Genomic DNA, 27,845 nt, shown 5'->3' on the forward strand with positions numbered 1-27,845 from the left:
CTTACAGAGACAGTAGGAGGGTGTTCTGGTAAGTGCGTCTGCAGGGGGCCATAGTTGATGTATGAGGTGTATAGTATCAGCCACGGAGCTACTCATATGTTTCGTTAAGGAGGTGTTTTAAGATAGGTCTTAAATGTGGATAGAAAGGGTACTAATCGGTTACTGAGGGGAAGGGCATTCCTGAGGTGTGGGGCAGTCAGTGAGAAAGGTTTAAGGTGGGAGAGGGCTTTAGACACAAAAGGAGGTAGAGAGAAGACATCCTTGAGCAGAAAGGCAAGAGTCGGGATGGTGTATAGCAAGACATTAGGGCTGAGATGTAAGGAGGGGCAGAAGAGTGTAAAGCTGTAAAAGTGAGGAGGAGAATAGTGTCTGATACGGGATGTGTAGTGTATTATATCCAGGCTTGCTTACTACAGTGGAAGCAGTTACTGTCTGTTGGAATTCCGTTTTTTACAGCGGAGAAGTATTGATATGGAACATGATTCTTAATAATTTACCACACATTTACATGGGGCTTGTTTTCGGGTCCTCGGGGAAATCTTAATTAGATTCAAATGTCACAAAATAGGACATGTACATACAGGACTTTAGATCCTCTCCCAATGTAGTCGTTGAAATGAAGCGAGTTTATTGTACTTGTTAATAACCCTTTGATGCCAGCGTGGCCTGCAGCCCACCTCAAAGCTATATCCGGCAAGCTCCAATTTCCGTGCAGGGATTCCATTAAACCTGGTTTTACCATCAGGTTGAGGCCAACTCCAGTCCTCAAGGGCAACCAACAGGTCAGGTTTAAAGGATATCCCTGCTTCAGCACAGGTGGTTCAATCAGTCCCTGCTTCAGCACAAGTGGCTCAATCAGTGGCTCTGTCATGATTGCGCCACCTGTGCTGAAGCAGGGATATCCTTAAAACCTGACCTGTTGGTGGCCCTTCAGGACTGGAGTTGACTACCCCTGGAAGAGTGTACAAGAAAACACGTGGCACATTGCTCGTTCTGAGTTTTGAAACAAAGATGATATAAACTAAGTGTAAGCAAACTTAAGATAGAGAAAAATAGACAACCGTTTTCAGTATGTGCTAAAGCAAAAGCTTGGAAACGGGTGCCAAATAAACTCTCAGCTCAGTTTTCTTTCTCAATGCTTTTGAAGCTACAGTATTCCCCACCCATTTCCCTGCAGTCTCTGGCTTCTGAATAGAACGATGTTATAACTCTCCCTTTTCCTATATGTTCTCATTCGCCGTGTTTTTGACATTCAAAGCCTAATAAAATACTTTCCAAAAACAGATGATCTAGTTGGGTGCCTGAAGCCCTGACTCAGCACATTGGATTTAGCCGCAGTACTGTACCTGAAATGCAGACAAAAAACCGGGCGCTTACCTTAGGGTATTAGTACAGGGTAGAGAATAAAGTAAAATACTTATCCCAAAACCAATGGATGTAGTCTTTCACAGTGGAATCTGTAACTTGCGATGAGTTCCTCTGCTCAACCCCAGAGAGGGGTATCCAAACCCTCAGGGTATAGGAGAACGAAAAGGAAAAAAAAGGGGGAGCAAAGGATTAGAGGAGATGGACCTATATTAGCAATTCTAAGATGACTTCATAGCATATCTAGCTGTTTAATAAAGGTGGGGTGACCAAATAACAGTCGATTGTAATCAAATACTCACACGGCCCTGTATGAGCACATATGTGTAGAGATATCTTGCTTCCGGTAGCCACTTCTATTCCCAAATGACTGATATTGTTCAGACGAAAAGGGGGGGGGGGGGGGTTAGAAAAAATAATCATAAACTACTTACACGGCCATGTGTAAGCTCAATCCTGGGAGAGAATAATGTGGGGTTGTTTAATGGACCCGTCCGTGGTGTTTCCCATAGCAACGTGTAATCAGCTGCTGGCGGGCAAAGTAATGGCTGGCGGTTCCCCTTCCCTCACGCGTTACAATCCTCCCCCCTCCCCGATTCAGGAAACGGGGATACGTGGGGGACAATGATAGCAGGGCGTCAGTGACAGTCTTCAATCAAAAATGAACATTTTATTAAACATATGAACAGAAAATAAACTCACAAAATACTGTTTAAAACACCCCGTGGCACTCCGATCAGCGTGGTTGCAGGTCGCCTTCCAGCTGCGCTGTCTTCCGCGTCCGGGTTCAGTACTGTACCTGCTTGGATTATTTTCCATTAACCAGCTGGGGGGAACAGGCTGACTGTTTAAAGGAGCAATCCACACCATTTATTTTTTCATTTTTTTTTAAATACAGGATTGAAGCAGGGGTCGTCCGGAGCTGAACCCCGTTAATTTCAGCTTCGGGGATCCCCCTGCTTCCGGAGATAACTTACCTCTGAAAGGGGGTGCCGGTATCTCCTGCAGGTTAAAGCCCCATGTCACATGGGCACCGGGTGACGTTACAGCTTCCTTTTGGCGGGCAGGGCCCGGGAGCTTTGAAAAGCAGTCATATCGTGGACCCTGGAGTAGCTCCCGGCGCCCTCTGCAGAGGTAAGTACCTCCGGAAGCATGGGGACCCCCGGGCTGAAATAATCGGAGAACCCCTGCTTCAAGCCTGTATTTAAAAAAAACGTTTGGATTGCATCTTTAATACCAAACCTGTCGTAAAAAGGGAATATATTTTATTATCGTTTTGTTTAAACACCGCAGATCTTCTGAAACCTTTCTATTTGTTCACTAAATACAGGACCTACTTAGAGGAAGAGCTGACAAAGGCCAGGAAGAAGCCCAGCCTGAGGAAGGATATGTATCTCAAGATGATTGAGGTAGATCCTGAGGCCCCAACGGAGGAAGAGCGCACGCAACAGGCCGTTACCAAGCCACGTTATATGACGTGGAGAGAGACTATCAGTTCCACGGCCACGCTTGGCTTCAGAATCGAGGGCATAAAGGTACAGGGTCATCTTTCTGTCCATTATAAATGAGCCGTACGTGAAGTGCATCAAGAGCATTTGTCCACACGCCCTCTAAACTAGAGGTTCTCAGTTCTCTCCTCAGATTCCTGGGCTAGACCAGGTTGCTTGGGTTAGCAATGAATGTGACATGTACGTGCAAATAAAGTGCAAATGCTTTGGGTATTTCTTCAACCTGGGAAGGCCGGTGGTTCCAGTGGAGAAGATGTTTATCCTTCCCCCACTGAACAGTTTGCTAATCACATGCACAACTCTCCTTTGGCCGGTAGCAGAGACGAGGGTTTGTGTTAGGAGGGAATGGACTTCTATTTACAAAAAAAAATGTTACTCTTTCAAAAAATATTTAATTTTTTATTTTGACATTAAAAATACAAGAAAATAAAAAGTGTGGGGGGGGAGGGGGAGGGGGAGGTAGGAGGTACAGTAGTAACTTTTCCACACAGAACAGCTATAGTTGACATTGTTGAGACATTAAATACATTGGGTATTATTTGAGCCTACGGAGTTCGCAGGGAGTTCTGGTCGGTCGGAGAGGACCACATTATGTGGAGTGAATTACAGTAAGTTGGTGACAAGTAGAGCACAAGTGACCCCCCAGAGGACATTGCTAAGTGAGCGTATGTGGGGGTCTCTATAGTTAATTACAGTAGGTCAGCCTGTTATATTTTGCTTTATTGAGTTCTGCTGGGAAGTGCAACTTCATTTTGATGTTGGGGGTCATATTTCCCCCTGAACATGAGCTCCTGCTTCAACCAAAAAAAACTAATTCTTTAGGACATTATTATTACATATTGCCATTAACAAGCCTTCTCACATAGTGTCAGGAATGAATGTCTTGTATCTCTCCGTTCTATTGTCCCCTTCCTGAGCTTCTTATTTGGCAGCTGGAACTTACGTAACCGACTAGAGTCTGACAGGAAGGAGGTTTAGACGGGTACAACGATTGACTTGCTAATTCTGCTTGGCAGGATGTTCATTGTCTGTCCTAGCAAACGGTACAATGCATATAAAGTTGTATTTTTAGCTGCGCTTCATCTGCTTTCTCATAAATACAATATTCCAAAGTTAGCCAGAGCTGGTGTGGTGTGGCAACAGGACATAGTTACATAGTTACATAGTTACATAGTAGATGAGGTTGAAAAAAGACATACATCCATCAAGTTCAACCTATGCTAAATTTAGATAACAGATACTTTATCCTATATCTATACTTACTTATTGATCCAGAGGAAGGCAAACAAAAAAACCCAGAGTCCTATCATCCAATGATATCTCATAAGGGGAAAAATAAATTCCTTCCTGACTCCAAGAATTGGCAATCGGATTAATCCCTGGATCAACATCCTTCCCATGTTTACTTATTTGGTATATCCCTGTATACCTTTCCCATCTAAAGGATATGTTTGGGATTAAGAGTTTCTTACCTAAACTGGCAATCGTTTGGTGCTCCTGTTAGAAATCTGTAACAATTCTGATTGTGTGCGTAACATAATGGCTGCCTTTCAGTTTCAATCAATCGTTCAGTCAGTGTAAGTAACATTATCTATTGTTATAGTTTGCAGCTCAAACTGCTGGGAACATTGGCTATAAATTATCCCAAACAGGAAAGTGTTGCAAATATCTTGCACTGCTGGGGAGGTGGGCTAAAACCTGCTATAGAAAGCAAAGGGTGCTTTAACACTCATTAAAAAGTCACTTTTCTATAATACTACGGAACTGATTTAATGAAATAAAAAATATATAAGATTTCACGTTTTTGCTCCTTTAAACCCTTTTCCCGCACTGCCCTTCACCTGTGTGACTCCCACGCACTCTGTATATGCAAAGCACCTTCAAGCAAACCTTAAAACCCTCCTCTTAAATGAAGCATCCAAATAGCCTGGACTCATGGCTATTGTCCCACAGTCAATCCTATCAACTGTTGTGGCCAAGCACTGCCATCTACAGCACTTACTCCCTCACCTGCTGTCTTGCAAGTCTCCCAACGTACCACTTAGATTGTAAGCTCTCCGGCACAGCGATTTCCTTTCCTATTGTCTGACTTTGTTGCGCTTATTGCATTATAATTCCCTGTACTGTATTGCCTGTGTAAAGTGCTGAGTACACTGGGGGTGCTGTATAAATAAAGCTTTACATACATTACCCCATTCTTACAGTATTAAATACTGCCCTGTGACAGAGCTGTCCCTCAGGCTCTTGATAAAGGGCGACTTTCAGCCCCAAACATTGAGTCTCCCTTTTGCCATTGTGTTAGCCTGATCTTTTATTGTTCCGTTTGGGTAAGGGAATGTTTTTAAATGAGCTGCTTATATTGGTATATATGACCATATATAAAAACATCGGAGTCTATGTAGCATAATTAAATTTCAATGCTATCCATTTTGTGTAATGTATTGTTGTTGCTCCATTTACGTGATATATATATAACACTATCCCTCTTTTACTAACTCTATGTGCAAGTTTTGCTTCACAGGGACAGAGGCAATACTATTATAATTTTTTTTCCCATTTCCACTTTTAGGACACAGGAGTATAGGTTTTATTATCAGCAAACATACGGGCACCTGTCCCTATATCACAAAAATGCTAAATAACTCCCCCAACCAGGCCCAGCTAAGCCAGGTCCTGAAAATCTCTCCACAGTCCCAGCTTGGTACTGCAGTGTCCATAGGGAGGTTCCTACTCCAACCTCATGTAATGCTCCTAGCAGGTCTTTTCCTCCTGACTCGGGTAGCTGGAAGGGTATGTTTCTGGGAAACAAATGCCAGGAAAGATAAGATAAAAGATCACCTGACACCCCCCACACAGACAGAATATATACGGTATGTTTTGTTCCATGGTCAAAACATTTAATTCATTTCATTTTGATAAGCTGGGGGCGTTGCACCTTTGTGCTGATTAAAAATAGGATGTGTATCATACATTTTATTTGTAAAAATGGTTTACCAGGAAGTAATACATTGAGAGTTACCTCCCGTTTTCAAGAATGTCCTGGGCAGAGAGTTATAACAATACAGGATTACATTAAATGAACATAGGTTATACAGTCAATTCACAGACATTTCGTGGACAGAGAGTTGGAAAATTGGGTACAGGGGATAAAAGGGCTGGTGAGTTTCAGATTGAAATAGAGAAGCTTTAACATCACCAAACATCAGCAAACAGCTCACACCCTTTAGCTGCACTTAGCCTGCGCCAAAGGCTGTCCACCTTTGGGCGACGCAGATGTACACTGAAGGAGTTCAAAATGAACGCAGCAGGGAATAGAAAGTTCTTTGTGTCCTCTTGGCTGATTAACATTCCAGTGGGTGGGGTTGACGTTCCACAAAGTACAAGCAAATGTTAACCCTTGGCACGCTGGTCCTGTGCAGAGGGGAGCAGGTCTTAGGGAGCCCCATCAGGCGTCCGCCTTTGTGTGCAAGCTAAGACACAGGCAAAGTAGACGAGTTTACAGCTTCCTTACCGAACAAAAGATATTCAATACGTTACTTTGCATTGTTGAAAAAGAGTTCAAATGTATGGGACTAAAATCTTCCCCAGCATGCACAAGAAGCTTCACAGCATAGTAAAGGAGCAATTCATGCAATATCCTTCATGTGTGTTTTTTCCCCGAAATCAATCAGTTCTGTAGTATTACATAATACTTACTACATTTCTTTTGTGTTCAACTCTTAATGCCATTTTTAATGAGTATTAATATACTGATAATCCTTTGCTTTCTGTAGCAGGGTTTTAGCACACTTCCTTAGCAGTGCAAGATGTTTGCAACGCTTTCCTATTTGTGATAATTTGTTGCCAATATTTCCAGCAGTTTGAGCTGCAAACTGTAACAATAGATAATGTTACCTTCATAAAATAAGAATACGTTGTAGCTGCTGAGTTACACAGGCTGAAGGATTGATTGAAACGCAAAGGCAGACATTTAGTGAACCATGGGAAGTAGGATCTTTGTTGATCGATCACTGAAGAACTAATCAATCAGCAGCTTGGGTAATTAGGTTTCAATAAAGGTAATCAAAGGTTGCATAAATTAAAACAAAAAAAGTGTTTTTTTTTTTTTTGTTTTTTTAAGTGTTGTGCGGACTGGACTGCCCCTTTAAATAAGGACCTTCATTTGGGGCACATTTTGGGGACTCTAAATGACCCCTATTTATTATGCTGCAAAGTAACTTGATGAATGTGATGACATTCACGTGAACGGAACTCCCTGACCTGCAGAACGCGCTTCACAGCTGGATGAATAGGGACCAGTCAGAGAAATGCAAACATGACTGTGCTCATCCTAAGTGTGAATCGCACGTTGGGACCCTCTGACCATGCTGTGACTGCACGTCTCAGGCGCTCAGTATCTATGCACCAATGTGTAGCTTTTACAGCCTTTTCTTTCATTTGTTCTGTCCCAGATTGGAATGGCAGCTGGGCTGCTGAATAATTCAGACATGGCTTCTGAATAATGTATGCAATACATTGCCATGAAAACATTGCATAATCATATTAAAGGAGGTAAAAAAAAAAGCAGATCCTGAAACCGAACATTTGTGGAAATTCACAAAGCTGGTGGGCACTAGTAACCCGTGTCTGTGAAGCACTATTTTTCTAGTGATCTCTGTGGTTAGGTACAATATGACATTGTGCTTGTGAAATTGGAATATTAATAGCCCAGTGACGTAGCACTTGGACACTACCACCCTTGTCCCTGTTTGGCTAATTTCAGGCTCTCTTGAGGGTGATTGGTTAACAGCGGTCACTGGGCCTGTTTACCCCTGATTGGTTTGCTGGAACAAACTGCAGCAGATACAGTTCAATTGAGCAACTAGTTTGGTACAGTATGAAAGGCAGAGTTTTGGTGAATCCCTTTCACCCCTTTTGTGATGTAGTCTACAGACAAATATTTATATATATGTATATGTGTATGTATATATGTGTGTGTGTATGTGCGTGTGTGTGTATATAAAGTGATACCGTATCTCCTTGTTTGTAAGACGCACCATCGATTTGGCCCTTACAATCGAGGAAAATTACTTTTCCACTTACCATGTTTCAGGAGAGGTCCCATGTCAGCGGAGGATGAAGCGGGCGGCGGCGGCAGGAGAGGTCCCACGTCTGCAGATGGTTGAAGATGGACAGCGGGTGGGTGTGCGACAGCAGGACGGGTCCAAAGTCTGCAGGTGAATGAAGATAAGAAGACAGTGGGCAGGCGGCCGGTGGCGGCAGCAGGAGATCATAATAGCAGGAGAGCTGAGCTCAGGAGCAGAGCGGCATAGGGGAACGGCTTGGGAGGTGCACACTGTAACACCGGAAGTCAGACACCGGTCAACTTCCCGTGTTACAGTGTGCACCTCCCAAGCCGTTCCCCTACGCCGCTCTGCTCCTCCTATGATGATCTGTTATCCGCCACCGCATGCCCGCTGTCTTCTTATCTTCATTCACCTGCAGACTTGGGACCTGTCCTGCCGCCGCTGCCGCACACCCGCCCGCTGTCCATCTTCAACCATCTGCAGACGTGGGACCTCTCCTGCCGCCGCCGCACACTTCGTCCTCCGCTGACATGGGACCTCTCCTGAAACATGGTAAGTGAAAAGAGGGGGTTAGTACTGTACACACTTCATTTTTTTTTTTTTTTTTTAATACATCGATTCTAAGACGCATCCCGATTTCAGACATGTGAAAATCGAAAAAAAGGTGCGTCTTAGAATTGAGGAAATAGGGTATATGAATATATATGATTGATTCAAAGAAATGTCAGTCCTGGCGCCTGTGCTGTTACCCGTGCTGACTGACCTGTCAGTCACCTCTGTGACCAGCAGCGGGGAACTCTTTATGCTTTGCTAGCACAACAGCATGATTGGGCCCTTGTTGCTGGCTGCAGCGGTGACTGACAGGTCAGTCATCACTGCGCTGCTTACTCTGGCAGGAGAGAAAGAAGTGGGGGGCAGGGAGTGAGATGAAACGCTCCGCCGGGACTCTGCATGTGCAGCTAACTTCAGGGGGAGGTTTATCTGTCAGTGTGTGTGTGTCTGTGGTTTTCTCATAGCGTTTGTACTACTTAATGGCGGTACCATTTTGTAGACAGAAGGCGTGTCCCACTGCTGTTCTCAGCACGTTGAAAGTTTACGGTTTTGTGTACAACGCCTTCATTGATTTCCTCTTTTCAGAAGGAAGACGGCACAGTTAACAGGGACTTTAAAAAGACCAAAAGCAGGGAACAAGTGATGGAGGCCTTCAAAGAGTTCACCAAAAGGAACCAAAACATTCTGGTAGGTGGATAGCAATTCACAATAGCGGTGCCAGTTATACTGCTGAATCGAATAATTCAAGTTAGCTGGACATGCGTAACAAATGCACAGTGAATATTCAGCTGCAAATCAGCTAAGGGTCCTCAGTGGGATCATATTTGATGTGCTCATCAAAAAAGGAAGGATCAAGCAATCTATGTGTGCACTTCAGTCCATTCCGTGCTGAGATGTTTTGGAGACTGTAGTATTCCCTGTAATTTAAGCAGCAGTACGGGTTAAATTTTTAAAAAAAATGTATTTATTATTACAGGTTTGAAGAAGGGGGTCTCCAGGCGTGAACTGTGTTATTAAAGTTCTGGGGGCCCCCTGCTTCCAGAATTACTTACAACCCCTAGCAGTGCCGGTAACTCTGCAGAGTTTAAATGCCCCCCGTGTCACGCGGACCAATAGGAAGCCCGAGCAGATGACGTCACGGCTTCCTATTGGCCCGCGTGACCTGGACCTTTAAACTCCACTGAGAAACCGACACCGCTGCTGAGGTAAGTAAATCTGGAAGCAGGGTGTCCTCAGAGCTGGAATAACACAGCTCAGCCCCGGAGCTGGAATAACACAGCTCAGCCCCTGAGCTGGAATAACACAGCTCAGCCCCGGAGCTGGAATAACACAGCTCAGCCCCGGAGCTGGAATAACACAGCTCAGCCCCGGAGCTGGAATAACACAGCTCAGCCCCGGAGCTGGAATAACACAGCTCAGCCCCGGAGCTGGAATAACACAGCTCAGCCCCGGCGCTGGAATAACACAGCTCAGCCCCGGAGCTGGAATAACACAGCTCAGCCCCGGAGCTGGAATAACACAGCTCAGCCCCGGAGCTGGAATAACACAGCTCAGCCCCGGAGCTGGAATAACACAGCTCAGCCCCGGAGCTGGAATAACACAGCTCAGCCCCGGAGCTGGAATAACACAGCTCAGCCCTCGAGCCCTGGAGCTGGAATAACACAGCTCAGCCCCGGAGCTGGAATAACACAGCTCAGCCCCGGAGCTGGAATAACACAGCTCAGCCCCGGAGCTGGAATAACACAGCTCAGCCCCGGAGCTGGAATAACACAGCTCAGCCCCGGAGCTGGAATAACACAGCTCAGCCCCGGAGCTGGAATAACACAGCTCAGCCCCGGAGCTGGAATAACACAGCTCAGCCCCGGAGCTGGAATAACACAGCTCAGCCCCGGAGCTGGAATAACACAGCTCAGCCCCGGAGCTGGAATAACACAGCTCAGCCCCGGAGCTGGAATAACACAGCTCAGCCCTGGAGCTGGAATAACACAGCTCAGCCCCGGAGCTGGAATAACACAGCTCAGCCCCGGAGCTGGAATAACACAGCTCAGCCCCGGAGCTGGAATAACACAGCTCAGCCCCGGAGCTGGAATAACACAGCTCAGCCCTGGAGCTGGAATAACACAGCTCAGCCCCGGAGCTGGAATAACACAGCTCAGCCCTGGAGCTGGAATAACACAGCTCAGCCCCGGAGCTCCTCTGCTTCAAACCTGCAATAAAAAAATACATATTTTAAAAAAAAACAAAGTTAACCCGTATTGCTGTCTGAGCCTAACAAGCTGCCTGAGAGCTGGTTTGTTGGCTATTCACTTCTTTAACCCAGGCTGTGCTGAAAAGCGGTGTAATACGGCAGGCATATGCTTATAGGGGTCCATGTTAAAATGGACAAGAAGCAAAAAGTGACTCACAGTGAGTGCTCATTTGCATGTCGTTACCCAGAATCCCTGGCTGCAGTGGAAGCACTGTAAGCTAACTGAAAGGCAGGTGTATGGACCTGTCTGAGACGTTTATGTGCGCACATGTGGCATTTTTATTTCCTGTACACTGTAAAGTGGAGGGTTTTGGGCACTTTTTACCCCATGAGTTCCTATTTTTTTAGACAATGATATGAACGTTTAGCCATTTCCTCAGATTATCTATCTATCTATCTATCTATTAGTGACACTTTCTTAGAATGGTTGTACCTGCCCCAGTCTGCATGTACAGTACACCTTGGTTGATCTGCAACATGGCGCAGTATGTTACTTCTCTCGCATACGACTGGCAGGATGTGTAGTTATCACAGCTTGTCTCTGCTGTGCACAGCCTTTTTCTCATGTGTCGGCGGACTTTGCTGTATTCCAGCATTATTTCTGAGTGTGTTGTAGAGGGGTTAAGGGATTAAAACTTCCTAGTTTAAGCTCACCCATTGGCATTCTGTGTGGTCTCGGGTGTGCATGACCTTAGAGACTTGGGTGTGCATGACCTTAGAGACAAGTGCTGGTACGGGTGACCAGTTAACGCTGGGACAAGTGCGATAACCAGCACCGCCACTTGATGAATTTGCCACTATGGGCCAAATGTATGACCTTTTTGTATAAATGGGCATATACCACTATTTGTGCTTTTTAATTACCATTGATACGTTTCACCTCCCTATAAAAGGGAAAACTGCCATTTAGTCCATGAAGAAATTAGAATCTAATTGTATTATTGTAGGGAGGTTAGTCAATTAACCCAGGATTTTAGGTTCCATATCATTGTGAGTGCCTTTCCTGAACTTAATTAACCAAGCCGCTCATCCTCCTGTCAACTGTAAATCTTGGCATTAGAAGTAGCATGTTTCCATCGCAGCCAGTTGTGTCTTAAAATGTGTAATTCTGAATAATGTTAAATAAATTGTCATAATGTATTAATATTTCTGTGTTTTGGTCTAAAAACACCTACAAACGATCTTATTACAAATGTAAATGTTTAAGTTATGCTGCTCTCCTTATAACGTGTATCATTAGGATCATACACTATTCTTTTATGGCTGAGATTTTTTTTTATGTTTGTTTCCAGAAGTCTTACCTCATTCGTCTAAAGGAGATACGCACCATGCTGGAAATCTCACCTTTCTTTAAAAGCCACGAGGTAAGAAGTGCAAACGTGTGAGTACTTTGCAGCCCTTAAAATGAGGGTTCTATCACAATAAGACTACATGAATATCCCCAGCACTATCGTTATTGATACGCAGAAACCATTTGGCATGGATAGTTCCTTCACGACTTTCCTGCATGCAATGTAAGGAACCGCAACAATCTGTAATACCGCGTCTGAGATCAGATGCCTTGTAAGGAACACCAACAATCTGTAATAGCGCGTCTGAGATCAGATGCATTGTAAGGAACCCCAACAATCTGTAATAGCGTGTCTGAGATCAGATGCATTGTAAGGAACCCCAACCCCCTCTAATAGCGCATCTGAGATCAGATGCATTGGAAGGAACCCCAACAATCTGTAATAGCGCATTACAATAGCGCATTAAGTGCCAGCTCCCCTGGCACTTAATTTAAGTGCCTTCGGGAAGCGCGCGGGGCCTCTGTAAACCCCGTGCCCCCCGCAGTCAGTCACGTGCCCCCCCTGGGTGTCGCGCCCCCCCTGGGTGTCGCGCCCCCCACTTTGCGCACCGCTGCCCTAGAGGATCAAAGCAAAGCTCAGTCACAAAGAATGTAAGTTGGGCTACAACTGTATGGATACTGAATCCGATAAAATGGACGGGATTGTTTATTCGAATAAAATATGAAGCTTGGTTGTTCCCTTGTGGGGTTTGCCATCTGGGGAATATTGACCTCGCCTGACATCTTGCAGGGGCATTTCATACACGGTACATTTTATTTATATTTGTAACCGAGCTCCTGTCCAGGCAAACTGGAGGAAGGAGTGTGGCGCGGGTTCTTCTATAACATCCGGTAGATTCCCGGAGACGAGCAAGCGCTGGGTTGTCCAATGTTAATATAAATGTATGTGGTCTCAGGGTTACACATTGGTAGGAAAAAAAAAATATAAAGCCTGCAGTCAACCACAACAAGCGGGCGTTAACTTCATTTACACATCCATATTACAGCCCAAATCTTCTCAAAAAATATTTCTTAATAACAAGATAAAGACATCACGGAGGTGTGACAGTGTCACGTAAAGTAACAGAATGCAGAAGTTACACGGGGCGTGACCTTTACTTACAGAAGAGAAACATTCCGTGTGAGACCGTTTCCTCTTCCCAGACGAGTGCAGCTTTTGATCAGTATCCCTTTAAATGCTGGAGATGCCAAGCATTGAGACTAGGCATTTCCCCTTGAAACCCAGTGGGGCCGTGACTACTCATGTCCTCTGTCTGACTTGCACTGGGCTGTGGTACTTAGTACTGGAATTTCTTAAAGAGGCAGTCCAAGCATGCGATTTTTGGGGGGGGGGGGGGCAAATGTTTTTTACGTTGAACATTAAAGCAGGAGGTCTTTAGAGCTGAACCCAGTTAATTGCCGCGCCGGGGGCCCCCCTGCTTCTGGAGATACTTACCTGCATAGGGGGTGCCAGTAGCCACTCCGCTCGGCTAGCAGCGTTCATGTAATAGCGGCGTTTCAAAGCTCCCTGGCCATACGGGCCAATAGGAAGCCGTGGCATCACCAGGTTCATCTTCATCTATTGGCCCACTTGCCGCGAGAGCTTTAAACTTAGCCGAGATACCGGCACCCCCGTGGGTGGTATATCTCGGGATACAGGGGCTCCCTGAAATGAATGGGGTTCAGCTCCGGAGACGCCTCTGCTGCAATCCTATGTTAAAAAAATGATAAATAAAAGGGCATGAATTGCTCCATTAAGTTACATTAAAGTCCAAAGGTAAAGAACACTGGCAGATTTTATATCTCAGCGTTCTGGGTGTCAGGGCACCCCAGCAGGACTGGCCCGTGATGTCTCTATAAGCCTTGCCATGGGGTGGGCAACTCCAGTTCTCAAGGAACCCCAACAGGTCAGGTTTTCAGGATATCCCTGCTTCAGCACAGGTGGCTCAGTCTTTGACTCAGTCTTTGACTGAGCCACTTGAGCTGAAGCAGGGATATCCTTAAAACCTAGGGTTACCATATTTGAACATTCCAAAAAGAGCGTTTATTAATGTGTTTTATATATGCTGTGCACTACATGTCATCAGCCCCCCTCCAACTCTCAGCCCCCTCCTCCCCCAGCCACCACTTCTTCCCTCAACCTCACAGCCCCATCCTCTTCCTCCTCACAGCCCCCCGCCCCGTATTCCTGAAGTCTCTTAGCCCCCGGCCTCCTCCCGGCCCCTCTCTCGCTGTTCCCCACTTACCTTGCGGTAGAGCTCAGGGATGGCAGCGACGGGAGGAGAAGGAGAAGTGCTGGAGCCCGTCCCAGCAGACACCGGTAGTTGTAATTGACTTCTTGGTCATATACCGCCGGGGTGAGCTCCATCACTGCTCTCTGCCGCCACCATGGTTCTCCTCTTCACCCACCATCCCCCGCCTTCTGTCACCGCACTGCTGCGCTCCTTCAACTCTTCTTTGGGGGCAATTTTTTTCCAAATATAATAATGCCAAAATCCCGGACGGCAATTTACGGACCAAAAAGCCGGACATGTCCGGGGAAATTCAGATGTATGGTAACCCTATGCAAACCTGCCCAGGCGGTGGCCCTGGAGGACTGAAGTTGTCTCTCGTCCTTCCTTCTTAGGGGAAAATAATCTCTCTCACTCTGTGTCACTCCCAGCATGGCAGTTCCCTATATCGGCCTTAAACACTTCCTTGTTCACTCAAGGAGTCTAGCCTGATTAATTAGGCAGCAGCTGCTGCTGGCTACTCTAGAGGATTAACTCTGAGAGCTGAAAAGGTCCCTTACTGCACTGTTCCAGCACCTGGAGGACAGTGATGGTATCACAACCCTAAAAGAAAAAATATACAATTTCAAACAAGAAATGCACGTATCAGCTGTATACTGTACATATATCCTCCCAATCTCTCCAGAGCTGCCATCTCCTAGAAGCAAAACACAGTCACACAAGTGCCCTGCCGTTAATACCCCTCCCAACAGTGCTTACATTTTTCAGTTCGTCCCAGTATCTGAGGAGAACAGTACACAGGTGCTCTTAACATTACAACTAAGCAGCCAATGGGGACCTGACCTACTGCAATCAAAGTTCCTACGACTTGGTGCCCCAGCCATTGCCAAACCGCTTGCCTCTCTAATCAACTCTATCCTGTCTGCAGGCCATATCCCGCAGACCTGGAAAACTGCTACAGTTGACCCAGTCTACAAAAGTGGGGACAAAAACTTGTCTCAAACTACAGGCCAATCTCTCTTCTCCCAATACTATCCAAAGTCATGGAAAAATGTGTCCACTCCCAATTAAGTGATTACTACACCCAGACAAATTTCCTTAGCCAACTCCAATTTGGCTTTCGCCCAAAACACTCTTAAAAGTTTGCATGAGATTTAGTGCAGAATGGAACTGGGACAACTCACTGGTGCAATATTCCTAGATTTTGCGAAGGCTTTTGACACTGTTGATCATGTTATCTTGTTAAACAAGCTCCAGTGCTCTGGAATAGGGGAACATGCTTTAAATTGGTTTAACTCCTACCTATCAGGTAGATCTGTGTCTAACTCTGGCTCTAACTCTAACCCCTTGAATATCACCTGTGGGGTTCTGTAAGGCTCTCTTCTGGGGCCACTTTTCTTTTCAGTCTTCATTAATAATCTATCTACAGATTGTATGTATGTATGTATGTCTTTATTTACATAGTGCCATTAATGTACATAGCACTTCACAGTAGTAATACACTTGACAATCATATAAAAAACAAATAACACATCATGCGAATAAGTGCATCAGACATAAAAGTAACATTGTGGAAGAGGAGTCTCTGCTCCGAAGAGCTTACAATCTAATTGGTAGGGAGCACGTACCGAGACAGTGGGAGGGAGTTCTGGTAAGTGCGTCTGCAGGGGGCCAAGCTTTATGTATCATGTGTATAGTATTAGCCACGGTGCTATTCATATGCTTCTATAAGCAAGTGTGTCTTAAGGTGGGTCTTAAAGGTGGATAGAGAGGGTGCTATTCGACTATTGCGGGGAAGGGCATTCCAGAGGCGCGGGGCAGTCGGTTAGAAGGGTTTAAGGCGGGAGAGGGCTTTAGATACAAGGGGGTAGAGAGAATACATCCTTGAGCAGAACGCAAGAGTCGGGATGGTGCATAGCAAGAAATTAGGGCTGAGATGTAAGGAGGGGCAGAAGAGTGTAAAGCTTTAAAGTGAGGAGAATTCAGTGTGCGATGCGAGATTTGATAGGAAGCCTGGAGAGTGATTTCAGCAGGGGAGACGCTGAGACAGATTTAGGAAAGAGTAGAGTGATTCTGGCAGCTGTGTAAAGGATAGATTGTAGGGGAGACAGGTGAGAGGCATGAAGGCCGGACAGCTACAATGCAATGTAAATTAAACAATCTTATATGTATGCAGCACTAGCCTCACTGACCTTGGACATGTACTTCAACTTAATTTTTCAAGATTTGAATACTGAATTTCCAAAACCAACTGTTTTTAAATGCAGACAAAACTGTATCGGGTATTTGGGACTAAGGCTAAATTTCTAAAGCTTCCAACGACAGAGCTACAGCTCAGAATTAATGCTAATACCATCCTAGCCCCTGTCACTAGTTTTGAGTATCTGGGAATTCGGTTTGTCTCCCACTATTCGGGCTGCATATTGATACTCTGACATCCAAAATCTATGCCAAACTAGGTATACTTTATTGTAACAAATCCTCCCTAAGCCCGCTGGTCAGAAAGCGCATTGCACAGCAGATGATAATGCGAATTATAGACAATGGGGACATAGTATATGGTACAGCACCCCAAACTCACCTTAGCAAACTTGACACCTTCTACAACTCATTACGCCACTTTGTCCTCCAATGTAACTACAACACACATCACTGCGAAATGGTCAGGCGCAAAGTTCACCATTCCTGTCTTGCCTTCAAATACTTTCTGGGCAACTGCCCTCATATCGGAACAATCTCCTCACCCCTACCACATGCAGCACTTATCACCCGAGATCTGACTCCAAAAGACTGTTCATGGTCTCAAGGTTCAACAAAGTATCCGGCCGCTCCTCCTTCTCTTACCGTGCACCCCAAAAACTGGAACAACCTACCGGAGACTCTCACAGCCGCCACCAGTCTAAGTTCTTTCAAAACTAAGGCTGTCACACTTTTTAATCTGGTCTGTAACTGTTACATACGCCTATAATATATATTACCTCTAACTGTGCATGAAATGTCTGTAAATGTAATGTTTAACCCTGCTCATTTAACGTAACCATGCATTGTCACCCAAAACTCTGCCCAGGATATACTTGAAAACGAGAGGTAACTCTCAATGTATTACTCCCTGGTAAAACATTTTATAAATAAAATAAATAACACTATGTAAACATTGCAGGACCTACTTCATAGGGTATTGCTTGCTTCAAGAGATAAGGATCCTTTATTTGCTCTGCGGTTGTAACTTTGCGGATCATTACAATGAGACATTGTCAGGCACTGGAAGAATGGTGGGGACACATTGCTTTTTTTTGAAGCTGCATTCACTGACTTAAGGCCGTGCGTATAGTGCCGGCGAAGCCGCCCCCAAAAAAATGCATTGCCGCCGCCGCCAACTTTGGAAGCTAGCAATATTTGAGTTTTCAAGGGCTGTCACCTCATGTGAGCCCCTAAACCAATCAAATGCCGGTATGCCTGCGACGCCGCCGCAAAACGAAATATAACTTTCGCTGACGGTCGACGGGTGATGTCACCTGTCCCGTCGCGTCGCCGCTCGCGGGCACAATATGCGCGGCCTAAGTCTGCAGGTCTCCCAGAGGAAAAAGAAGTCACAAAGGAAAGGGAACTTCAGCGCAGCTTGTCAACGGTGGCAAACACAATGTCCCTACCTTACAGCTTACTCGGGAATGGAAGTGATGCGGCTGCTATGGAATGTGATGATCTCATCGCCTGAACATGTAGTAACTACACTTCCTGAAAAGCTAAAACCAAAAGCCTAGCAACACGAGCACAACAAATATTATCCAAGCTGCTTGAAAACTAAAAGCTGCTCCACTACTACATGTTTATTTACATTTTTGACAAGAAGCATATTCCCTAGTGTTTCAAGTACTGTATGTGGGAAGTTTTCCCAGGCTCAGGCCAGGACACGTTTACCCTCATTATGCTTCTGAAGAGGCAGCTGCAGACCACTTCGCTGCACACTTCTTAGCAAGAGAATGGATGAAGCTAATCACACACAGTGCAGTACAATCTCATCAACAATTCATGTGTGGTACACTGATAGCACTGATAGCACTGACAGCACTGATGTGGGAGAGGTGTTATAAAGGCAGGTAGTTACAATAAGTAAATGGAAAGGGCAGGGGACTTGTTATTATAAGGGGCAGGGGACAAGTTATTATAAGGGGCAGGGACTAGTTATCATAAGGTGCAGGGGACTAGTTATTATAAGGGCCAGGAGGCTAGTTATAAGGTGCAGGGGACTATTTATTATAAGGGGCAGGGGACTAGTTATCATAAGGGGCAGCAGACTAGTTATAAGGTGCAGGGGATTAGTTATCATATGGTGCAGGGAACTAGTTATTATGAGGCTAGTTATTATAAGGGGCAGGGAACTAGTTATTATAAAGGGCAGGGGGCTAGTTATTATATATTATCTTTACCTACCTCCACTTATCCCCTTTTACCTTTCCCTCTGATTTTTTTCATCTTGGCTCACCTCCGACCTGTTCTCTTTTCCATGCAATATTGATGACCACTCTCTCCCATTGGGCTTTGCTATTCTTTTCCTTTGGCCTTCACCAATGGACGGCAGTCAGCTCCTACATGGATGGCCAGTATCTTGACTTAGTTTTCACTACAACCACTTATCCCTCTAATGTATCTATTTCCTCCCTAAGGGCTGTTACAGTATATAGTGTGTGCGGCCGTGCGCGCGCGTGTGCCTTTTTGAAGGCGCGTGCACGTGCCGCATGCTTTTTGTAAGTATATTGTGAGCTGTGTGTGTGTGTGTGTGTGTGTGTGTGTGTGTGTGTGTGTGTAATTTATTATTTATTAAAAAAAAACATTGGTAAAAATAAAATATTTATAAAATTTGTGCAGACACACAAACACACACACACATATATATACATACATTCAGCGCCGGTAGCGGCGCGAAAATATTATTTTCCCGTCTTCGCCGCTGTCTGTCGGCTCCCCGCTCCCTGCCGCTGCGCTTGCGGCCCTTGTATAGAAGAGCTGACTAACCTCAGCCATCTATAACTGCCGTCATGAACTATAGCTCTGCCCTAGGCTCCTCTTTTTGATCTAAATGCCCCTGTTACTCTCTTCCGTTCTCATCCTTCCATCCCCACACTTTGACAAAACTGCCACACACACATGCTCCGCTCCTGCACTCGCTCCTCTGAATGCCTCTAGAGGAATACTCATACTCTCGCAGATTACCTTCACATCAAAATGTTTCAACTCTGCCCTCTCCCGGGCTAAAAAAAAGCTACTTTTCTGTCTTTGACTCTCTACTCAAACCACCATCTGTTAGCTGTCTTTCTTCCTCTATTTCACCTCAGGACTTTGATGACTATTTCAAGACAAAAGTGGATTCCATCCGTGAAGGTTCTCTGTATCATCCCCATATTCCACACCTCTTCCTAACTCGCCTCCCACCTTCCTTTACTCTTTCTCCTCTGTCACAGAGGAGGAAGTGTCTCTGCTGTTCTCCTCCTCTTCTTCTACCACTTCCCCTCTTGACCCCATTCCCTCCCATCTCCTCTGGCTTCCAATCTAATCCCTACACTCAACGCATATTTTTAATTCTTCTCTCAGCTCTAGCAACTTTCCCACCTCTTTCAAGCATGCAATAGTTCTACCTATTCAAAAACAATAACACCTTTCGCCCTACATGTCTCTCTATCACCCTGTCTCCCTTCTGCATTTTGCCTTCAAACTCATTTAACGGCTTGTAGTCTCTCGCCTGATCCGTTTTCTTAACTGATATTCTCTCCTAGACCTCTATAATTGAGTTTCGACATTGTTTACTCCACTAAAACAGCCGTAACCAAAATAACTAATGACCTTCATGCTGCCAAAGACCAAGATCGTTAAACCCTGCTCATACAGATGTAAACAGATTTAATGATCACCCTGTTGGGGGAAAGGTGGAATCCTGACTGTGGCATCCCCCAACCAAGGGAAATCAAATCTCACCGTGGGGGGGTCCGGCTCGCAAGAACAGACCCCCCACTGCCAAGGTGTATTGCTTTATAGCTATGGGGACAGGAAGTCTGACTACATCTGTATTACTCAACCTCTCTGCGTTTTTTGACACTATGATCCACCCTTTTTTCTCTTTCACATTCTCCATACACTTGGAATCCATAACAACACTCTATCCTGGATTTCCTCCTACCTCTACCATAGTACTTTCAGTGTCTCTTTTGCAAACACCTCCTCTTACTTTAGTCAGTCTCTCTGTAGGTGTACCCATTGGGTCTGTCCGGAGACTTCTTTTCTCTTCACATTTTCTGCAGGCAACCTTATCAAAGTTTTGGGTTCAAATATCACATCTACATTGATGACACAAAAATTGACTGTGCAAACCCAAACATGACGCCTGCTGCCCAGATCAAAGTCTTGTAATGTCTCTCCACCATATCACATCTTTAGATAGGAGCATTCCCTATACTGAGGTATACATTGCCACATGGGCATGAATAGCAAAGTCCAAGGGGGGGAATCTGTGGATGGAATAAATCACAAAAATGTTGGCAATAATAACGTCTTTAAGTGAAGAAGAATATCAACGTATTCAATAAGAATCTTTTTATTTAATAAATTGATATTCTTTACTTAAAGACTTCATGGGTGCCAACATTTTAGCGATTCATTCTCCACCATATCATCCCGGATGGTCCATTGTCGTTTTAATCTTAATATCTGGAAAAGGGTACTCGTTATACTTACTCGCAATCCTGACCCTATTGCCCCCTTATCCACTAATGTTGCTAGCACTACCATACACCCAGTACCCCAAGCACTCTGTCTCACAATCATACTAAAACCTGACGTTTGTTTTTTTCTAACGCCCGTTCCTCAGTGGTTCTAATGCTAAAAATCACATTTGCCCATTCTCTCCCGTCGTGATTAATGAAACTTTCTACTGTGCAGCCTTCCAGCCTCTCAGCTATCTCCTCTAAAACTATTCTAAATACCACCTCTATACTCCACTCGCTCCTAAATCTGTCTCTGCTTCTCTCCAGCTGAAATCCCTTTCCTTGGATCATGTTACTTTTTCTTGGAGATGTGAATAGTTTGCCTTTGTTGCCACAGTTGAAGTACAATGCATCTGAAATGACTTGTTCAAATATATCGCCTCAATGCTGATTTCATTGTGTCATTCTTGGCAGCCCTATCAATACCACCCTTCTTAATTGGAGTAGGGAGTACAGTAGGTCTATCCTTAACAGTAAAATTGCTGCAGCCCGAGTCGGTTCAGACCATAGCAGCACATTGACAGCTGCATAAACACATTTGGAGCATGAAGGGCGTTTTCTATCTACTCGTTTTTTGGTCTGCCATGTATGCTCTGTTTGTCCCTGCAATGCATAAATATGACATTGCGTGCATTGAAAGTGCCAGAACTTGTGTTACCTCCCAAGAAGAATTTTCTTTTCTTTTAAACCATGCACTGGGTAATATTACTAAGACCTTTGGCTTGATCTTGTATTGTTTGGCTCCTAAGTTTTACTTACAGCATGTTAAGCACGTGTGGCTAGAGCGTGATGGATCTTTAGTCCGGAGGTCTGGATTTTATTGAACATTGTAAGCTGTTAAATATGGCTCTTTGTTGAAACAAAGTGTCTTAATCCTTCTTAATGACTCACTTACTGTCTTACAAAAAGGTATTATTATCTATTCATAAACTTGTGAGAGGTTTGTGTGTGGTGCTGTTAACAGTTGCCTAAGAGAAAGCAAATGTGCCAAGTACTTTAGCTTTCGGGATACTGAGTTTTGCAGAATAAGTGTGTACGGAAGCTGTCAAAATGCCAGTTTTGCAAAGTGGATATGGTTAGGATAATTTAATCAGACGTCCAAAAATCCGAACTAGTCTAGGGATACCGTGCAGTTGGACAAAATATTCACCCAGTTTTTTGGTCAAAGGCCAATGTGCGTATTTTAATATTGATGTTCATGCTTAGCATACAAGGCAAGAGTGCAAGAGCAAGAGAACATGACAATACATGTGCCAAAGGAAAATATCCCATTTATTTGAATAGGATTTTTTCATTGACCCACCAGGAGCAATGTTTTGGAATTGCATTACTTTGGCATTGATACATATACCCCCTTGTGTGAAGCACTTTGTGAAGATGGTCCCCTGTACTAAATATGCTCATGTAGACCATTAGATTACTTTATGGGAAGCCTACACCCAAACGCTCTTCATTAATTTTGTCGGGGCACGACTGTAAACTGTAGACAAGTGCCATCTTCCAACTCATTGTAGGATGAATCCCTTCCTTGCTGCAGCAGGACAAAGTGGTTCCCTTCATCAAACTAAAGTGCACTTTATATCACAGGCATCAGGACCAATACAGCTGGTAAAGCTTAACAGTGGGATTCTACACTCTTCAGGGCCTGACTCCCTGTTCCCTGTGTTTAATTGCAATGTATGTCAGGTACACATACCCATGTACTATATAACTTCTCTATATTTAAACCCATTTACTGGCGTATGGCACTGCGCTGCTTTGCAGATCCCGCTGTCACCAAATGGTTTTTATTCTCTGTCCGCTTGTATAGCAAAGCATGAAGTCCAGACAATGTGCGAATACATAGTAATAACCCGTTGGTTGTCTTCCCCTTGCAGGTGATCGGAAGCTCCCTACTTTTTATCCACGATAAGAACGATCACGCCAACGCGTGGATGATTGACTTTGGGAAAACCACCCCACTGCCAGAAGGAGACGTCCTAAACCACAGAGTGCCCTGGTTGGAAGGGAACCGCGAGGACGGCTACCTCTGGGGACTGGATAACTTGATAGACATCATGGCGGAGCTGGCACAGGAAGAAGATAAGGAATAATGCCGTATCCACTCCACCACCCCAAACTGACACTGTAGGAATGCACTACGAGATGACTCTGTCCATTGTATAACAACACCCTGTACTGCTGGAGGGGGCTTACAGCAGCAACAGGTTCTTGTGGTTTTAGGTTTATGTAAATAGTTCACTTACCAGAACAAAATGGCTAATCTTTTTATTTGTTTTTATATATAGTGTTGCTGATGGCTTATAGTGGAGATCTGAAGCAGCTTACTGACCGTACACACTGATCTGAGTTGTTCCTTTTATCACACACTCCTTCTCTGTTTCAGTTCAACACAAGATTTATTTGCTCCTTTATTGTAAGGTTTTCCCCGAGTTAAAACGCATGTGGGCCACTTATTGAATAGCCCATTGGTTACATAATAATAAAGACAAAGCTGGGTACCAGGCTACCTATCTTCAGATCACATAGCTTGTCTGCTGTTAACAGCTAGTCTGTAAGAAATGTGCTTCTAAAGTTTCATGCAGCTGATACCTTACATCAGTTTGTGCGAGCTCAGTTCTAACGCTTTTTATTGATCAAATAACTCCTCCAACCCACTGATTTCTTCACTGAACCATCCTGTAAGCACTTCATAAATGTATCACCAATTTTGAAGAGAGCCCAGCTGACTGGAAACTAATAGACACCATGTAAGGGTCTATATATCTCCCAGCTGCAAAATTAAGGCCCAAAAAGACAGATTTATTAGGGAAAAACACGTCAATTAAAACCAATGGGATTTTCTTGTGTGGTAAATCTGGGGCAGGGTCTTTTAACTTCGTTTTTGCACTGTTTGTGAAGCTGTGAGACGTGATATACGCCTCCCCCACTACCCCCACGATGTCAGAGTAGGAAAACATATTTAAAGCCCTCTCGAGGTTATTTCCACGTCTTCCTGTTGTTAAACTGGGGGGCAAACCAGCAACACCAGTGCATCACATTCATCCGAGAAAATAATACTTCCAATAGGATCCCTTTTCTTTTATTAATAAGTTTTGTGTGCTGACTTTGCCCAGTTTTGCGTAATAACTGGACATGTACAGTATCTACATTATCAGGTCATAGGACTGAGAAAGGGATAAAATGACGTTTGTTTCCGTGCAACGTAGCTCTTTAAATACCTTTTATAGAACCATCCAAAAGACAAACTCTTTTAACAAATTGCAGATGCATTGATGTGTTATCATTTTGTGCTTGTATTAACCCTTTGGTTGCACGTGTCATTAGACATATTGGTCCTGAAAAATAATATATATATATTTCCAGATTGTGGTACCTTTCAGTGAGTCCACATCAGATTTGTATGCAGGTATGATTGGCAGGTGAGGCTTGAACCTGATGCCGGTGAGATGTTACTTCTAAGTACAGTATTACTAAGTGATACGTTTCCTGGTAAGGAAGTTGCTAGACAGGTGAGGGGTAAGTCGCAAAGTTCATTAACAGTTTGATGCAATGTGTGTGCGAGCCGATTTAATATTCTGTGGTTGGGTCTACATGACACCGTTTGCACCAAAACAAACTGCCCGGTTTCTTCTGGCCACAGCACACTGCTTGTTGGAAGCTTATGTCACTGTTGTGTAACTTGTCCCCCTTAGTCATGCACTGACATATACATATATATATATATATATATATATATATATATATATATATATATATATATATATATATATATATATATATATATATAGTATGTATGTATGTGTGTGTGTGTGTGTGTGTGTGTGTGTGTATTTAATTCCTGCGTGGGCTACTTACAGTCTGGCCACTAATCAATACCTTGTGAAGCCGGTTCCCAGTGCTTGAGAAGGGTTCAGCTCCATTCAAATGAATTGAACTAAAACCTTCCCCAGCATAGGGAAGACGTCTTCCCATGATGTGTAGGGTCTTGGACAAATCACTTTATCTCCCTGTGCCTTTCAGAACAAACTTATAATCAAGAAGTACAGTATATCTCAATATCTCAATCAGTAATATATTTAAGAAAACCTATTGATCCTTAGCTCTTATATTGGTCCATTAAAAGTATCACTTGTTGCAAAAGAATCAAGTTTGGTGCTTTAGATCATTTATCTTCCTATTTGTTTACGGCTTGACAAATTCTCTGTCTTTCCGACAGGACATTGACCTATTACTAAACCACCGCAGGTCTTATAGTCAATGGAAGATTCAGAGTACTTCCAAGATAAATGTATACTACGTGTATAAGGAAGAAATATGGCATAGTAATTAAGTTTGGGCCTTAAAGCTTGTGGGTTCAATTCCACTCTAAGCCACTTGCAATTACTTTCTGTGATCTGGGCAGATCTGTGTTTTCTCCTTGTGCCTCATCTTACCCATCTGTAATTGGGTACAGATGTGGTTCATTTATCCCCTTCCCCATTTGGAAGATACAGTACACAGATCACAAATGTGCTGCATTGGTTCATCCCAGTGATGGCTGCATGTATTATTCTGAAGTGCTACTGCAGAACACTTTGGAAAACACAGATAAGTACACGTCATCATGTTTCACAAAAGGCTCGTTTTCGGAGGAAAATACATTGCTTTGAAGGTATCAGCCGTAAACCTTTGAGTGTTGGAGGGGCCGCCGCACCAGAGTGCCACAGCCCCTCCGTCACGTCACCGCTCACCCGAAGCCATCGTGTGATCGCTCCGTCACCGGCGACGGAGAAAAAGAGCCATCGTCCTCTTCTATTCCACCTCCTGTGAGATTGTGTTATGCGCTCCTGACCGCGATCACCCCCCCCCCCTCCCGGGGGAAAACCAATTACAACTAGATTATGACGTAGCTTCTATGTCATGGGACCTCAAACGGTTAATTGCAAGAATTTCTACGAATTTGGATTCTTCAGTCGGGATTGTGTTTATTGGAATACACTGAGACCAATGCTCTTTTTTTTTTTCCAAATAGTTTTATTAGGCATTGGTACAACAGGTGATTTACAGTTTAATTACATCGCCTAATACATAAACATTTTAACTTTTTCTGGGGTAAAGAAGGGATCACCCTAGGTGACCCTGAAAAGGAGGTCCTCTAAGAGAGAGGACAGAGGGATCAAGGGGAGTGGGTAGGGGGGGGGAGGGAGAACTTCACAGCCTGGGGGCCCTATCTTTGTGGTACTTGGACCTACTAGGTCAGCATTGGGGGACGGAAGGGGTTGGTTTGCTCTTAATACTAGCTTTCTGTCTGTCAGGGCCTTCGTCTGTTGAAGAACCACCAGGGTTCCCATATCTTATCAAAGGCGATGAGCCTTTGCCTCAGCATTGCCGTCAACTTCTCCATTATCATTACTTCGTTGATCCTCTTTTTAATGGATTTTTTAGATGGTGTGGATTGTCTCTTCCAGGATGCCGCGATCTCACATCTGGCCGCAGTTAGAATGTGGGAGATTAATTTCCTAGTTGTCCGGGCAATACCTGGTATTGGCCTGGCAAGTAGGAAGGTCAGCGGTTCTATAGGTAGATCTAGGTCTGTGACCTCTTTTATTAAATTTTGAACCTTAGTCCAATACTTTTCAATTTCTGGGCAGGTCCACCAGATGTGGGCCATGTCCCCTCTATGTCCGCAGCCTCTCCAACACAGATCTGACGCCAGGGGGTATATCTGGTTCAACCTCGCTGGAGTGAGGTACCAGTGGTAGAGAATTTTATAAATATTCTCCTTCGTAACGGTGCATAGGGACGTTCCTGAGGCTGCTAGCCAAATTTCCTCCCAAATCTCCCTTTCTATTATGATGTTCAGGTCGGCAGCCCATTTGAGCATATAGTCGTGCTCTTGGATGGTTTTTGAGTTATACAAAATGGTATATATACTAGAAATTAATCCCCTTTGGTATGTGTTTGCTTGACACAATCGTTCGAATTTTGTAAGGGAGGGGAATTCTGGGGATGGGCATATCTTTTGGGCAAAATGTCGGATTTGTAAGTATTTAAATGTATCCAATTCCCTGATTTTATATTTGGCTTTGACTTCTTGAAAGCTCAGGAACGTGTCAAATCTCAGGAGGTCCGCGATCGTCCCGACCCCCCCCTCTTTAAGTCGGTCGTATAGTTTAGATCCGCAACCCGGTGGAAACTTTGGGTTGTTGGATAAGGGCGTGAGTTGAGGGCTAGCCGAGCACAGCCCGAATCTGGTCTTGCTTTTTGACCATACATCCCATGTGAACAGGGACGCTTGTAGTTTTAAGTTATGCATCTGCTTATCTCCTTTATCCAAACTCCATAGGCAGGCCTGCAGAGAAGGCATTCTGGCATATTTAGATTCAATATCGATCCAGCAGTGTTTGGCTGGGTCAGCATTCCACATGACAGCTTGTTTCAATTGTGCTGCTATGTAATATTTGTGTATATCTGGGACTGCCATACCCCCTCTACTCTTTGGTGCCAACAGGACCGATCTTGCAACCCTGGGTCTTTTGTCCTGCCAAATGAAATTAAACATTCTGTTTTGTATGCTCTTTAGATCAGCGCCAGGCACCTGGATCGGGAGTGTCTGGAAATAGTACAAAATTCTAGGGAGAATATTCATCTTAACTGAGACCATTCTCCCAATCCATGATATCTGGAAACCTTGCCACTGTTCCAAATCTTTTTTAATTGTTGCCCATAACGCTGGGTAGTTGTCTTGATATAGAGCATTGTAGTGTCTTGATATATTTACTCCCAAATATTTAATATATGCAGGACA

At 44.3% G+C, this 27,845-nt stretch overlaps 1 protein-coding gene across 1 annotated transcript in view; it reads left to right on the plus strand.

Moving 5' to 3' along the window:
* ITPKB (inositol-trisphosphate 3-kinase B) overlaps positions 1 to 25,506 on the plus strand; it is a 123,336-nt gene extending 97,830 nt beyond the window's left edge. Inside the window, exons 5-8 of the mRNA XM_075595483.1 lie at positions 2,696 to 2,900; positions 9,077 to 9,178; positions 12,032 to 12,103; positions 22,933 to 25,506. Coding sequence (XP_075451598.1) covers positions 2,696 to 2,900; positions 9,077 to 9,178; positions 12,032 to 12,103; positions 22,933 to 23,148 — 595 coding nt within the window. The 3' untranslated portion in view covers positions 23,149 to 25,506. The remainder of the gene's footprint in view (positions 1 to 2,695; positions 2,901 to 9,076; positions 9,179 to 12,031; positions 12,104 to 22,932) is intronic.
* The last annotated feature ends 2,339 nt before the right edge of the window (positions 25,507 to 27,845 follow it).

Source organism: Ascaphus truei, chromosome 4 (genome assembly GCF_040206685.1).
Source record: "Ascaphus truei isolate aAscTru1 chromosome 4, aAscTru1.hap1, whole genome shotgun sequence".
NCBI classification, from domain to species: Eukaryota; Metazoa; Chordata; class Amphibia; order Anura; family Ascaphidae; genus Ascaphus; species Ascaphus truei.